General features: G+C 43.2%; 1 protein-coding gene across 2 annotated transcripts; it reads right to left on the bottom strand.

Moving 5' to 3' along the window:
- Positions 1-334: 334 nt before the first annotated feature.
- On the bottom strand, positions 335-14,423 carry ASB11 (ankyrin repeat and SOCS box containing 11). 2 transcript variants are annotated; one of them, XM_040584134.1, is made up of 7 exons: positions 14,231-14,423; positions 11,114-11,193; positions 7,973-8,080; positions 5,045-5,195; positions 4,706-4,840; positions 3,595-3,786; positions 335-580 (listed from the first exon to the last, which is right to left on the bottom strand). In XM_040584134.1, exons 1-7 carry the CDS (start codon positions 14,406-14,408, stop codon positions 456-458), a joined length of 969 nt encoding a protein of 322 aa, XP_040440068.1. In that variant the 5' UTR covers positions 14,409-14,423; the 3' UTR covers positions 335-455. The 2 variants fall into 2 exon arrangements, with proteins under 2 accessions (XP_040440068.1, XP_040440070.1); XM_040584136.1 differs by having other exon boundaries at positions 7,973-8,029; positions 14,231-14,408.
- Positions 14,424-14,748: the final 325 nt, after the last annotated feature.

Raw genomic sequence — 14,748 nt, 5'->3', positions numbered from 1 at the left:
GAAGGCTTTTATTCTCACACTAGTGGAGGAATAGCAGCCGCTACCTTGATTTTGACAGTGAGATTGCATAGACAAGAGGAAGAAGCCACACAGATAGTACATGAATAAATATAACACTAAATGCAGGGGAAATCTCTGTGTGTGTGTCTGTGGGTGGGTGGATGTGTGTGTGTACATCTACAAACACATGTCAAGTGTTCATGTACTACAACTTCTCTGGCTAGCATTAAGTGGATGTGGCAACAGATTGTGAGGGAACTGTATCCATAATATCATTCACTGTCTGTGAAAAGCTGTTTTCATTTTGCACTGTCACATAGCAACTAATGTTTGGTACCCAGATTAGACAGTAAATGATGACTTTGGGTCGTTTTTTTTTTTTCTTTGATATAATAATTTTGGAATAAACCACCATTTGTTCCTCTTTCATTTCCAGTGTAAAGACAGTCACAAACTTATCGATAAAGGAGAAAGTTCTCGAGTGGCTCAGGCAGGTGCAGCTTTTGGATTGCATATAGGCACGACCGACCCAGATGCTTTCTGATACACAACCGGCACAGCTGGGCAAGGCTGGCAGGACCTGGGAAAAGAAAAAGGCAAGAACAAGCAACCCCAACCCCCCCACACCGTTATAAGTCAGAAAGCAACAAACACCAGAAAGATTTGCAAATCAGATCAAACATTACACAGTGACTAGCTGAAGTCAGGAAGAGCTAAATACATTACTGTTCATATTTAATTTATGTTGTCAAAGTTGGTTCAGTGATTTGAAAAATATAAGCACTAAAAACCTTTTTATGCACACATGGCTAGTTTTTTCTCCATCTTTTCTTGAGCAAATTCTTAAAATACCATGCACTGCAGTCTGCACTGGTGAGAGAGCTCCAGGATGCATGTAGCCCTTGCTCTGAATATAAGAAAATTCACAGTGGTGTTGTGAGGATAAAGACAAGAAGGATTACAGGGAGCTGCAGAAGTGCTCAGTGTAGAACAGCCATAATTGGGTGGGCATGCAAATACAGTTACAGCTGTTCATAGGTACAGAACATGCTTCCTCCAACCACTGCTGTCTCAGGGGGTACCTGCACAAGTAGTAACTGCAGCTTAGCCTTTTTACATGACCACGCTGTCTCTGAATATCTATTTATGTCAGTCAATCAGTGCTCCTCAAAATAATTTCTTAATGTGTCATCCAATTTTAACTAAGTCTGACTAAAAGGAAAACATCTCAAAGATAGAAAGTCTCCAAAAGTTTTGTGGGTAAAGGTACAAAAAAATAAAAATACATAAACTTCAAAATGAAAAAAATAATAATAAAAAAAAAAAACCCGAGAGGCCTTTTTGCCCTTCCTTGCCTTGGGAGTAAGGTTGCTGCATGTGAAAACTCTTGTTAAATGTCAGAGCCCACTGGTAAGAAAGCTGTCAGAGGTCTCATTGGGACAGCAGTGAGGCCAGCTTGGGTAGTGGCTTACATGGCACTGCACACAGCGGTGCTGCCCTGGTGGCTTCCCTGCGGGGTGACCAGGCAGGTGCCACCAGTACACCCCACCATGGATCAGGTGAGGGGCACATCACGCACAAACCCACTGGAAATGAGGCTCCGTAGCTTCTGCAGCTGCACGCTTGCACGTGCAAATGCAACTTGCTAACTGATGTGTCCCTTTGCCTCCTTTGCTCTTGCTGGAGCTGTTCCAGGTTGAATCTGTACGCCTGCCCGGAGAAGCCCTGGTTTTGAGCCCCATCTCATCCCTGCCCCTCCAGTTCCTGGCCAAACAGTGGCAATCACAGAAGTGTTTGGCAAGCAATGGGTAGAGGTGTGTGCTTTAAAAGCCTGTCGTTGTACCTTCCAGACAAGCTTCTTTACCTGTGCTTTTATTACAGGAAAATGTAGGAGCTTAAACAGGCTGATAATGCCCTCTCTGTGAAAAAATAATAGAAAATTATGGGATATATAGAAAAAAGGACTTGTGCTACTGTCACTGGAAGTGAAGAAAGAAGCTATCATCTCCCAAAGCACTTAGGAAAACAGAAATAATTTATGTTTTACATCACTCAATATTTAGGAAGAGGAGCAAGTAAAGGGAGCTATCTAAGTAACCACAGCAGAAAAGTCAGGGGGTAGAAAGAAAACTCTTCAACCTGGGTTGCTTATTTCAAACAGAAGGACCTCAGAAAATACATAAGTAGGGGAAAAGGGCAGTTGCAGGTGTTAGATACAGTGAAGTATCTGGAAGCGGAACTGAAGGGATGTGTGAGGAAACTGAGAAAGCTTCTTTTCTGAAAAGTGAAGAGCCAGCAGGAGCCGAAGTGCCCCTATAGTCCCTCTGACTGTAAGGGAGGAGAGGGTGACAAGCTGAAAGTGGAAATCAAAAAGAAAGTTCAGGAAAAGAAAATTAGAAAAATATCAGAATATTAATACACAATCTCTCATCCACGCAGGACAACTGCAAGCACTGCCTTTGCTCACGCAGCCTGCCGTTGCTGAGCCCTGAACGTCTCAGATACAGGGACAGAAGTCACAAGAGGTGAGAAGCATTCAAGCAACAGTCCTCCCGGAAGATTTTAGACATGACAAATTAAAGCTCTGCATGAAAAGCCATGGAGAAAGGGAGTAGGAAGAAGGATATTAAACCACTGTTTCATTTCCTCTATAAAACCCACCTGTGTGCAGAGGGCTGGCACAAAGCCTATGTGCCACATTGACAATATTAATTTGCCATCCAAGAGCTATTTCGCAGTTGGAAGCTAGCTCTCCGTGCGCATCGTGCTTTGCTCCTTGGTGGGGACCGAGCAGGCTGCCTGCATGGGGGAGCATCATTCACCCTCCCAGTAGGGCATAGACTAACAGGGTAGCAGTGAGCTGGGAAATACAGAGGCTGAAGGAGATGTGGGGCTTAATTCAGCATGCCCAAATATCAGGAATATTGCTATTGGATGCTTCGAGTTCTGGTTGTATGTAGTGCAGGTGAAAACGGCCCGAGAGGATCTTAGGTTCTTTTCACAGGTTTCTTCCAATAAACGGGAAACATAATTAATTGTGGGAAGGCTGAAAGTAAGCAGCAAAGGGCAGTACTGGTTTGTGCTGGGGTTGCAGCCCCATGATCCACAAGGACGAACTGTATGCCATGATGCTCAATAGCCACCTGGCAAACAGCTCTGCTTTCTCCCAGTGACTGAGGTCACACACACTCGTGTTGCTTTTTCTGCAGGAAGCAGGGGACATTGAGCCACAGTGCTGGGTTGAAGCCAAGACAGTGGCACTAAAATATTGTCTGTAAATAAACTCTCATGGCAGTTTTTAGTCCTTAGAGTCCTGGTAGGTAAATATATATGATTTTCCTTCAGTAGACAGGAAAAGAAAGCACACAAAAACTGGCCAATTTACCCACTAAACACCTGACTGTTGGTGGCAGGTCTAGCAATGGAACACAAGTCTCTTACTCCTCTCTGTGTCATGTGCTGCGGGTTTGAAATCGGTAAAGAAGACAAGAGAACTTCTATAGACATTACTTATAAAAGCAGTTAAGAAAAATGGACTTGGGTAAAGGAAATAAATACTGTTCTACTTAAAAAAAGAATAAAGGAAACCATTACCTTCCCGAAGCAGAAGAGCTTGCTCCACTTTGCTGTTGGGGATGGCAAGATCCAGGGCACATTTGAGTTCAGCATTTCTACATTTCAGGTTAGCACCATAGTCTGTCAGCAAGATGACTACCTCCACGCTGGATTTCCTTGCTGCCGCATGGAGGGGGGTGTCTAATAGCTTCCCCATGTTAACGTTGGCTCCTTGAGTAACAAGAGTGCCTGGTTAAATCTGGGAAGCAGCAGGAACTGTCCGAACCCGCATCACATGGGCTGGTTTCCACCAGTAACCTCAGTCAATGAAGGGGATGGATGGCAACAGGCCTCCTCCGCTTCTCTCAATAGCAGCTGTGCAAAACTCAGCAGATCAAATACCTGCTGTGTAAAAGTCCTCTGAGCCATCAGATCCTGTCTGCTATGGATAGAACTGAACAGCTCGACCCAATAGATGTTCAAAGCCTACCATATGCTCTGTAAATTTGTTAATAACATAGTATCCAACATAGATTATGTTAATTAAATTACTGGGGTAAAAAAACACCTTTAGGTGTCTCATCGTGTAATAACTCTGGGAGCACAGCAAGCTTGCTCTAGGCTCGCCAGGCTCAGCAGGGCCGCACTTTGAGCGGGTGTAAATCAGCTAATGTACACTGACAGCAAAAATTTATGCTAGCTCATAGGCTGTGCCTGGACCTGCAATGATTATTCTTGCAAGCAGCTTTACTGCTGTTTTCATCATCCAGTGAAAGCAGGTGAAGTTAATGCTAAATGCTTAACATGGCAGTTTATCATAATCAAGAGTTAATTTTGGTCACTAGTATTAGCCAGGGTTGTCTGTGCTTCCTCTTACCATTCTAGAAAACTAAATATATTTTATTTTTACATTCAGACAGCCTCAGGAAGGTCTCTGTAATTAGGGCTTTTTTCACGGAGGATATCATAAATCCTTCATGAATGCAAGTGAAATTTTTAATAGTCCCAAACAAGTCTCTCAGACTTGGGTTGCTCAAACACCTCTTGTGAAAATAACCCATGATGTTTGCAGTAGAGAGGCAGCTCAGAGAGACAGGCAGTGGTGGCTAACACCACCACAGCTCTCCCCCAGCCCCCTTTCCAGGTGTACCTAGCTCTAAAAGCTTCTTGACGCAGTCTGTCCTCTGGTACATGCAAGCCACATAGAGTGGAGTCCCGTGCTGCGGGTCTTCTTGGTCAATGTCAACCTCATGGGCCAGAAGGATCTCCATGCACTCCCTGTGACCTGTGGAGAGCAGACCCATCACTGGCGCGCTGCAGAGCAGAATACACTCAGATACACCCAATGAGGCACAACAGCTGGGAATCAGCCAAGCCTATTTATCCCTACTGGTATGGACAAGGGTTTTTTTGAAAAATATCTTAACATTAATAAAAGATGTATTCCCCACTTAGGTATTGTTAGCTTTGCTCACAGCCTGAATGTTACCTCTCTTGACCACTTCATGAATGGGTGAAGCAAGGTTGTTCCTGAGCTGCGGCTTGGCTCCGAATTCGAGCAGCATGTTGACGCAGGCCACACTGCCACTGCAGCAGGCATTAAACAGAGGAGTGATCCCATCAATGGTGACTGCATTGACCTGGAACAGCAAGACACACTCAGGATAATCTGATTTTAAAAGAACATCCTTACAGCGTGCCTCATATGCACACCAGAAATGCACCAGGAAAAGATGCTCAATTGCAGAACTGATTTTGTTAACAACTTTCAGAGTCATATGTTGTGGCACAACATATATAACATTCTCCTTTGAGGTCTGCCCTTTTTCCTGGATAGCTAGTACCATAAGGCAGTGACACTGCCTGCTATGAATGCTCCTTCTAAAGTTGCTCAGAAAATGCAGAATTTGATATATTTTAATGTGGAGAACTTTAGTATCTTCATGATCATGCACCAATGCAAAGACAGAATATACTCAGATGAAAATGGCTTTGCTTTTTAAATGAAAACATTTACTTCATGTTAAATACTTTCACCTGAAAATACATTTCCAGCAAAAGAAATTTTCACAGAAACATAACCTTAATCCCAAACAGAAAAGGAGCTTGAAAGAGTCTGTGTTCATACGCATGTGAGTGTATGTGTGTGTGTAAGAGAGAAGGAATTTCCTTCCTCCACCACCAACGTAAAGACCTGGCAAGAGCCACCATCTGTCATTCTCCACTGGGACAGCACAGTCCCTGGCTTGTGTAGTGCACAGCAGCTCCGGAGATGCTGTTTAACTGCGTAGCAAGCCCTCAGAGGCAACTTATGCACCAAATCTGCATGTCTTTAATTGCGTGGCACATTGGAGAAGAACAATGGATTCTGCAAACAAATGGCAATTTATGTGATTTCCAAACGAGGGAGAAGAGGAAAGAGGTGGGAGAGGAAGGGATGGAGAAGTCCTGGGCCACCAGGGAGGTCAGAGGACTTTGCTACCAGTGCTAGCACAGGAGTTGCATCGTAAAGGGGTCAGAGCACCAGGGTAGAAATACCTTAGACCACACAATTAACTAGCAAGATACATTGCCTTTAAAGTGGAGAAAGGCAGTGATGTTTAAGAACCTATTGGTTTATTCTGGGTAACTTAGCAGTGGACCATCTGCAGCTGATACCTTCCTAGATGTCATTTGTCTTTGTTCATTTGAACTACTGACTTGTTTACAATGCTGAATGATTTAACTCCTTTTCCCACAAGGTGCCTTTCCCACAATTACAAGCCAGTCTTTGCCATTTTCAGCAGGCTGCAACCATGCAGCAGCCAGTGTGAGGCCATGCTCCCCCACGTGAAGCTGCACTTGCAGATCAGGCAGGTACCCTGGTGGAGGCAGCCCCTGCTCCTTGGTGCCTCCTCTGCTTGCTCATCTTCATGGAAAACCATTGAGGAACAGAGCTGGCTGGAAAATAATCATGATGGGGCCAGGAGGTGGGCAAGTTGCCATGGTATGGAGAGATACCAGGTACCACAGCATGGGGGACATCTGTCTGCTCAGATTTTGGACCCCAAAATGTAGCTTGCTCTTCCTAAAGTTGCAAGGCTCCAACTAAAGCTCTGTTTCAACAGCATCATCACTACAGATCCCAGCCTCATCCATTACCTTCCTCCCCTTCTGCTAATTGCTGAGCTAAATTATCCCTCATCCTACACAGCTTTCAAAACAATGAAAAGGAAAGATATAGAAGTGCCTTGGGGGCATCTGTATTTCAGACAGACTACGTGCTGCAGCCCTACAACCCAGCACTTGCCCTCTGCCTCTCCCAGTCTCATCAGGCAGACGTGGCTGGAGCTGCTGGAGGCACTGGGGGTCTATCAGCATCATTTCACAACAGGCCAGCGATTCAGGCAAGCTGATAACCAAGGGGATAAGTGCAGAAGAGAAATATCTTTGGTTTCCCTCTCCACTGGGCATTGGTTTAACCGGTAAAAGAGAAATGAATGGTAAGAGCTGTTGTGGTGTAAATGGTCTGGTAAAAAAAGAGAATAAAGAAGAGCACAGAAAGAAAGAACAGTGGAATGGCACATTTTCCCCCAGAAGTTAGACAAAAGCCTGTTGACTTTATTTATGAACAGGGAGCAGGGGGGAAGCAAACACCAAAAAACATCAGAATTTTATATTATACCAGGAATAGGCTGATTTATTAGGAAAGGAAAAGGTAGTTCAAAGATGATTCTCTGAGTTATAAAAAGACAATGCCATTAATATACCAAAATCAAGTAAAACTAAGCTGAAAAGGGGTTTTCTGTCACCTTTCTAAGGGATTGAAATGTAGCATACAGTTTAGGAAGTTAACAAATGCATTTTCTTCTGCAGAGGATACCTTGATTGCCTCTTGTGGTGTTACTCAGTTTCTTGCTATATAATTTGTACTTGATAATCCAGCTGAATGAAATATATTCTTGTATATTTCATCCATTTCTGTATCTCCATTTTTAAGATGTATTCTACCTAAGGTCTGATTGGGGAAATATTCTTTTATTAGCAGATGAAATGTTTCATTGCTTCAAGCACATCTACTTATGCGAGACTACCAATTATCCCACAGAAAACTAGAGGCAATCCCCATGATTGTTATGAGGGGAAAAAAAAGGGTAAGTTATTTTCTTCAAGGTTATTTTCACCTAGCATCTCTCATTCCTTTTCCATCAATCATGACTACATTTCACATACAGAGGGGAAAAAAAACCAGAATAACAGGGTGACCCAAGCAGCTACCAGGGAAAGCAAATCCATCACCCACAGAAAAAAACCCAAAACTCTTTTATTTTTCCTGTTTCTGCCTGAGATGCTCCTGTCTGTCTGCATCCTGGCCCTGCAGTGCAAGCAGCTACCCGACATCCGTGCTGATGCAGGGGGCATCCGTGCTGGGACTCACCTGAGCACCGTTCTCCAGCAGCACCTTCGCGCAGGCGACGTGGCCACCCAGACAGGCCTCGTGGAGAGCCGACACACGGTCTGTTGTCACCAGGTTCACATCAAAACCCTGCAAGGCAGGGTGGGGGGCATGAGGGGAGAGACCTGCCCAAACCACATGGCTCCCCCGCGACCAGCACAGGTGCAAAGGGTGGTCAGACTGTGGTGGGGGAGAGACACATTGCTCAGTGTGTCTCCAGGGAAGGTGCACGGGTTGGATTAATGCTGTTCAGTGCTTTGATGCTCATCCCCAAAGACGGCAGCTGGGGTTAAAGAGGAAGCAAGAACAAGCTATGCCTTCTATTTGTAGTTATTTACAACATACAGTTAATTGCAGAAAAGACATTGCATTTCTTTAACTTACAAGGGTGGCATTACCTTCCCTGTTCCATCCAGCACCAGGAGCTACAGCTGGTGGGATTCACCTCCCTGAACAAGGATGCGTCAGGAATCTGCAGCTCAACTGGAGCCCTCAGCTCCTTCACTGGGGAGAAAGAGGATCCCCTAGGATATGGTTCATCCCACGCTAAACCAGCTGTTTCTAATGAGTCAGGTGAATTGCGTCCTAAAAATAATTCCACTGACTATATGGAGTGCCCAGTGTGTTTCACTCAGAGGTAGTAAGTACCTGGTAAACCCATAAGACAGATGAGAAAAACCCCATCCACAAACCCGTTCTTTTTATTTGACCAGCCAGAAAATGTTTTACACTGGAATACAGAACTGTGGTTTACAGATTTACAGGTTTTTCCCTAAATAACAGTTCTTACATCTATTCCTGTGCAAACAGAAACCAGACACATTCACAAAGGAGAAGGCAATTGCCATATTTGTTTTGCCCAGGATGCATCTAAATCATCTAGTAATTAAGATTTTACAACTGGGTGTAAGAACAGGCCTGGAAGCAGCTCCAGTTTCTGCTTGATGTCTTGTATTTCATAATAGTCAGTCTCTACCTGATGTGCTATAGACCAGGCTGCTCACCAGATGTCAGCAGTGCACTGTCTGGTACACAGCAGCAGATGCAATGGGCACAAATAAGCACCTGTGAGCAACGGAACTGAAAAAGTCACCAGTCCTGATGCAATAAGCATTAAAAGCAGCGACTGGAATCACTTTAGGCTAGACATTCTATGATAGAAAAACAATCGTTTTTCAGATATGTGAAAGCATTATTAATGTGAAAGCTGTCACTAAAAATTTCCTGCACATCACTGCCAGGGCAATAGATAAAACCTTGAAAAAATGTTGAGATTATGCCATTTTCTAATTGCATCAATGTTTCATACCTAATGATCAGCATATTCCTTCAAAAGTAATGTCTTCTAGGGACTCCTGATAAGGAGATCTATTCTCAATCATTATTCATATGTGTGTGTGTGTATATATATAATTTTTATCTAACAAATTAAATTCAGTCATTGCAAGTAAATGAGTAACTACTGATGTCTTGGAAAACACAGCAATCCTTTCCATTATTAAATGGAGGATGATTCATAGATCTCACTATTGCTGTTTGCCAAACATCACTCATGTTAAACCTTGTTTTCAATGTATGTGAAAAATGAAACTCTTCTTTCGGTGTTGGTGAATTCTTTAGGTCTTTTAAAACTCCAGTGCTTCATTGCCCCCTCATGTCCAGACATCCCTTGGGGAGCAGAAGCCTCACTGGTTTCTTGAAAGCTATGGTCCTACGGCAGAGACCTCCGAGTGTCTCACATACACTCCAAAGTATAGCTCCCTATTTAATTTTAGGCTAGTAGTGTAAGTATATTAGAAGCAATGAGTAATGATTACGCTGGTCCGTGAACAGCTTCATCCCTATATTTATCAAGTTGTGGTGAATAAGCTCCAGTTCAGTCTCTACAGACATTGCTGCCTTGATCCCTTTTCATCAGCAAGGACCCTCATCCTTCACTCCCAAAATTACATGTCTTCAGAAGAGGAAAGAGTGGATTAACTAAATTATGTATAACCACAACACCAGGTGCTTCTCCAGCATACAACCACAACCAGTGTATAGCCAGGGCGTCTAGCGTACAACCACACCACCAGGTGCCCCACTAATAAGATGGTGTAAGGTCAGCATAAATGGACGTAGAGGGGGTCAGAAAAACAACAAAGCTCTGAATGAATAAGCCTTCTTCTTTATTATCCCTAACCTCTACCACTTCCTTTTCCATAAAAGTCATTTGATATCAGGGAAGGAAAGAGGGATCAGGAAATGGGAGGGGGAATACAGGCTGTAAACATTAACCTCTTTTAGCTGCAGCCGTGTCGCAATAGATGTCTGGAGTGGAGGCTTTCACAGGGGCAGCTCCACTCCTTGAGGGCATTGTCCATTTGAGATGTGGTCTCTCTAGTAAAAATTATTTACCTTGAATAAAATAAGTCTGATGGCTAAGTTACAGAGTTTACACTCCATGAGTTAATTTCCCTGCAGTTGTCTTGATTGAGGTGGGGCGAGGAGGGGGGAGGGGCAGTTGCTCATTCATGCCACATGAGGACATTGAGTTTAAGTGAAGGTGGTGAGGAAGATGGTTGGCAAAGCAAGAAGAACCATAACTTGTCCCTTTGCAGCTGCCCACTTTCACATCCAGCATCTTGTCCTTCCTAATGTACTCTTCCCTCCTCTCTATCTTTCACCTGAACTCTTGGTTTCGTTTGGAGCAGAGGGTTTCAGGCTGACGGCTCTCCCTTGAGGAAGACCATGCTGGCTGTTTTATAAAGCAAGATGTATTTTTACAGCTTTCTACCATTATTTTTTTTTAAATAGCTGATGTACATATAGTCCCTATTCTCAAGCCCAGTTTGCACGGTTTATCTTTGAGAAAGAGCCTAAGGATCATTGTTTATGATGCAGCGAGCTACAAGCTGTAACATCTTTGTCCTGGGCTTGCCCCCGGCATCCTGACTAAGCAAACTAATGCGTGCCCAAAGGCACACATGCAGATATATTATTTACACAATTGTATTGGATATATTATTTACACAACTGTATTCCTTGAGCCCTGCTGCAGTCTTTTATCAGCTCAAACTCACAGATGCAATTCAATAGAAAACATGCCGCTTCCCAACCTTTTCTGTGCTTGTGGGCTTTTACCTGTGCAATCAAGGTTTTCAAAGACAAGAGGCGTCCTTGGAAGGCAGCTTCGTGAAGAGGGGATCGGTCTGCCCAGCCGCCTGAAACAGCAAATGCAAGGGAGTTAATTCAGGTAAAAAGCAACAGCAGATCCTGGAAGGGCAGGGAAAAAACAGCTGTGTGTAAATGTAGATCAGGACTGGAATCAGAGTGGGGTCAGTGGCAAAACTAGTTGACAAACTGATTTCAGCAGAGCAGCTGAGGGCCCAGCACTCCTGAGGAAGCTGGCTGCTCATTAAGGGTCCTCAACACAAGCTTCTTGGCAGAACTTTTAGAAATAGCTAAAAAAAATGCTTCAGCAAAGACCACGAGTTTAGTGCTGCTGGGACTCATGCAGGCCTTCAGAGCCCTGGAGTTCTCCTATTCACAACCACATCAGCCTCCGTCTTTCCTAGTGAGCCTTTGTCACAAATCATATTCCAGCTTCTCTTGCACTTCATTAAGAGACTCGTAGCAGGGAGACACGGGAATGACTTGTCCATCAAATGAATACTGGCGTGTCCTTGGCAGTTTTATTTCCTCAACTGACAATTTCATAAATAATATCCTCCAGCTCAGACGACCACGTAATAGGTTCCATCCTCCTTCTCACTGGAAGGTTTCAGAAAAGACATGGTAAAATAAATTCTGCCTGAGGCTTTACTTTTCTTCCTTAATCATTTTGAGTTGTTGAACTGTTCAGATTTCTTCATGTGGGCTAGCTTGCCCTTTTTCATATCTTAATCTATTATGTGCCAAGAAAAAAATTCCTTAGCCTAGCTACTACCTACAGGCATAGTCAGTCAACCCAGGTTAAATCCCTGCCACTCAAGTAGAGCACAAATTTACTCGTTCTATATTAAAATTTATAACCATACTACAACCCAGTGTGTAGTTAGAATTTCTTCAAAGGCCAGCTGCATCTACAGTGCCAGGACAGAAGCAATCCCAGTGTTTGCATTCATGCTCTGCTGTACAGCAATCCCGTGAGCATTGTATTTGAAACCCTTGTCCTGTTTAATTTTTTCAGCTACGCCACACACCAGAGAGAATGGAAAAGGTGATTTATCTCAATTTCAGGTGTTACCCGAGGCAGGGAGAAATCAATGAGAGGCACAGATACAACCCTGGGGACTTGAGGCCAAGGACACAGCAGGGGTTTCAGCCTTGGCCAGGGGAGTCTCCTTTTGTTACCCGAGAACTGACGTGCACTTCTGCTCATGGGGTTACAGCTTTAACTATAGTTACTACTTTTGTTTCCATTTATTGAAGGAGCTGTTCCTGGGCTCCTAAGGCAGGAAGCTGCCATGGAAAGACCAGCCAGCACAATACATGACCAGGCTCCTGAGGACCAAGTAGGATGCACCAGGCAAAACAATGGAAACAGGAACCAAGCAGGGACTGAGAAACATTTTCCTGAAAACATCCAAAAAGCCCACATCCCTCATCATGCTGGTGACTGAAATAGGAAAGCTTAGTTCAGAAAGTCAGAAGATATCACAAGTGACAAAACCCAGGGTCCTTATACAGCAGGAAGATTCAGAAGTAACTCAGAAAACAGAGCTACAGTGCCTTATTTAACCTTTTAGACACATAGTATAGCATGTGCAAGCACATGTCACATGAATCTACAATGCATGTGTATGCACACACATGCCTCACCATCAAAACACATGCTGCTGCATACTTGCATGCTAATCACAGCAACCTACCTCCCTGAAACGTGTGGCAAATATATTTCCCATACGGGGCACATCTTCCCTTCACAGTTGTGAGTGACATGTCTGAAAACTGTGTCTTTTTAAATGTCTACAGATACATTAAGCAGCCCTACTGCTGCTGCTGCAGTGCCACTTCACTGCAAAGAGAAAAGGCTGTGAAGCTCCGCCTGTGATCCAAAATAGTGCCCCAGCAACAGCATCACATGATCTTAGGTTTTGTAAGGTTATCCTTAATAGCTTTTTGCAAATGGCAACTTGCAGATAAAAATACGTTGTGGTCTGCTAAACTTCAAGGCACTTCAGTAAGACCCTGGATGGAGGAAAAACTGCTGTTTACCATGTGTCTGACTACAATTGCATGAAGGCAATTGGAAAAAATTGACAGTAATAATGATTGGAATTATATTATGGAGATTAACAAATAAATTAATAACCCAAACATGCCTGTATATAAAGGCTTTGTAAAATAATGCTTTGCTGCAGTATTTCTCTTGGCCAGATCTTAATCTCTCTGCTTTGGGTGGCCATGCCTCACAATCCATGTTCTGCTCACGTTCACGTGCCTGGTCATGGCAGCAGTATTCATCAGGAAGCAAGTGCCCAACAAATGAGTCACGGGAAAATCTGTGATATCACAACGCTGATAAGATTATTCAAGTAGGAAAACAGGTCCTCATTGGTAGTACATTTAAAACACTGTTTCATTTTAATTAGTGGAATTACCAGGCATGCGAACACATGTCTACTCATTACTATGGCAGTGATGTGAAGGAGTAAAATCACTTGGAAACATCCCCCCCTCGCCCCCCCCCCCCAAAAAAAAAAAAAAAGTGACCTACTAAATAGCATACTAAACACAATATATTCCTGTGCCATGTATTTTTCCCAAATAATTTTAGCTGTATTCATTTTTATAATCTGATTTAACAAAACAGGGGTTCCTGGCTTGGATTCATAAAGTCATTAGTTATATCCTGCTAGTATCTTCTTTCAGAAAATCAACATGCTAAACCTTTTCTCTAAATATTCTCTGGCAGTAAAGCTAGCTATTTAGTAAAACCATCTGTAACCCCTGCTAAAGGATGCCTTGCTTCCGAGAACAATCTTTTTATTTACTGTAGTGCCTTGAGCAAATGTTGTCCTCATTCTAGCTGGGTAATTGTTGGGAGTCTCATATTTTGCACACCTAAATCATGCCAAGACATACTGATACTGCAAAGACCCCAGAAATGGAAGGCACTTCAGGTTAAAACATTCACCCATGCATTTAGCAACAGATACCTCATTTCACAGCAACTCAATGATCTAAATCTTCAAGTTACAAAAATGTAGCAAATACACATTTAAATGTTAAAGAGTGTCCATATTTTTACTTTACCTGGGACTATTCCATAGATCTCTTCTGCTATCCTGGCAGCCTCTTTTCTGTTGCCTTTAACAATATAGAAATGGGTCAGCAAAGCCAAGGAAATCTTAATTAGAAGCTTGAAGCAAAACAAAGCAAAAATGGCAAAATAAATGTTAGTGAAAGCATGGAGTATGGAACTGCCCTCCATTTTGGTTTGCTCTTTGAATAGTTTCTCAGGTCGGCTAAGTTGCACCGGGCTATTCTTGGTATGATATGTCATCTATTTTAAACCCTCCAGAACCTGCTGTTCCTCAGTTACCAAAAATACATTCTGGTTTTATTTGGTATGGGCTATTTGATACTAAAAAACAATACCAAGGATAAGACAGTTTGAACATCCCCTCCCATAGCAGGGAACAAACAGAAAATGCTTTCCAAAGCCACATGAATTAGAATAAATTTTCAGATGCATGCTCTCCGTACCACCTGAAAGCCTATACATTCACATTGTATTTATTCTTTGATGTAGCAGTTCCATTTACAAGGTC

This window comes from Falco naumanni, chromosome 2 (genome assembly GCF_017639655.2).
Source record: "Falco naumanni isolate bFalNau1 chromosome 2, bFalNau1.pat, whole genome shotgun sequence".
Taxonomy (NCBI): domain Eukaryota; kingdom Metazoa; phylum Chordata; class Aves; order Falconiformes; family Falconidae; genus Falco; species Falco naumanni.
Note: the sequence above shows the minus strand (reverse complement) of the source record. Positions and strands in the feature narration are given on the sequence as shown.

Coding starts and splice junctions, on each gene's coding strand:
- ASB11 (XM_040584134.1), bottom strand. CDS start 14,408: ATGGAGGGCAGTTCCATACTCCATGCTTTCACTAACATTTATTTTGCC. Junction 5,196..7,972: donor TGCTGGAGAACGGTGCTCAG/GTGAGTCCCAGC, acceptor TTGCTGTTCCAG/GTCAATGCAGTCACCATTGA. Junction 581..3,594: donor AGCTCTTCTGCTTCGGGAAG/GTAATGGTTTCC, acceptor TTCTTTTCCCAG/GTCCTGCCAGCCTTGCCCAG.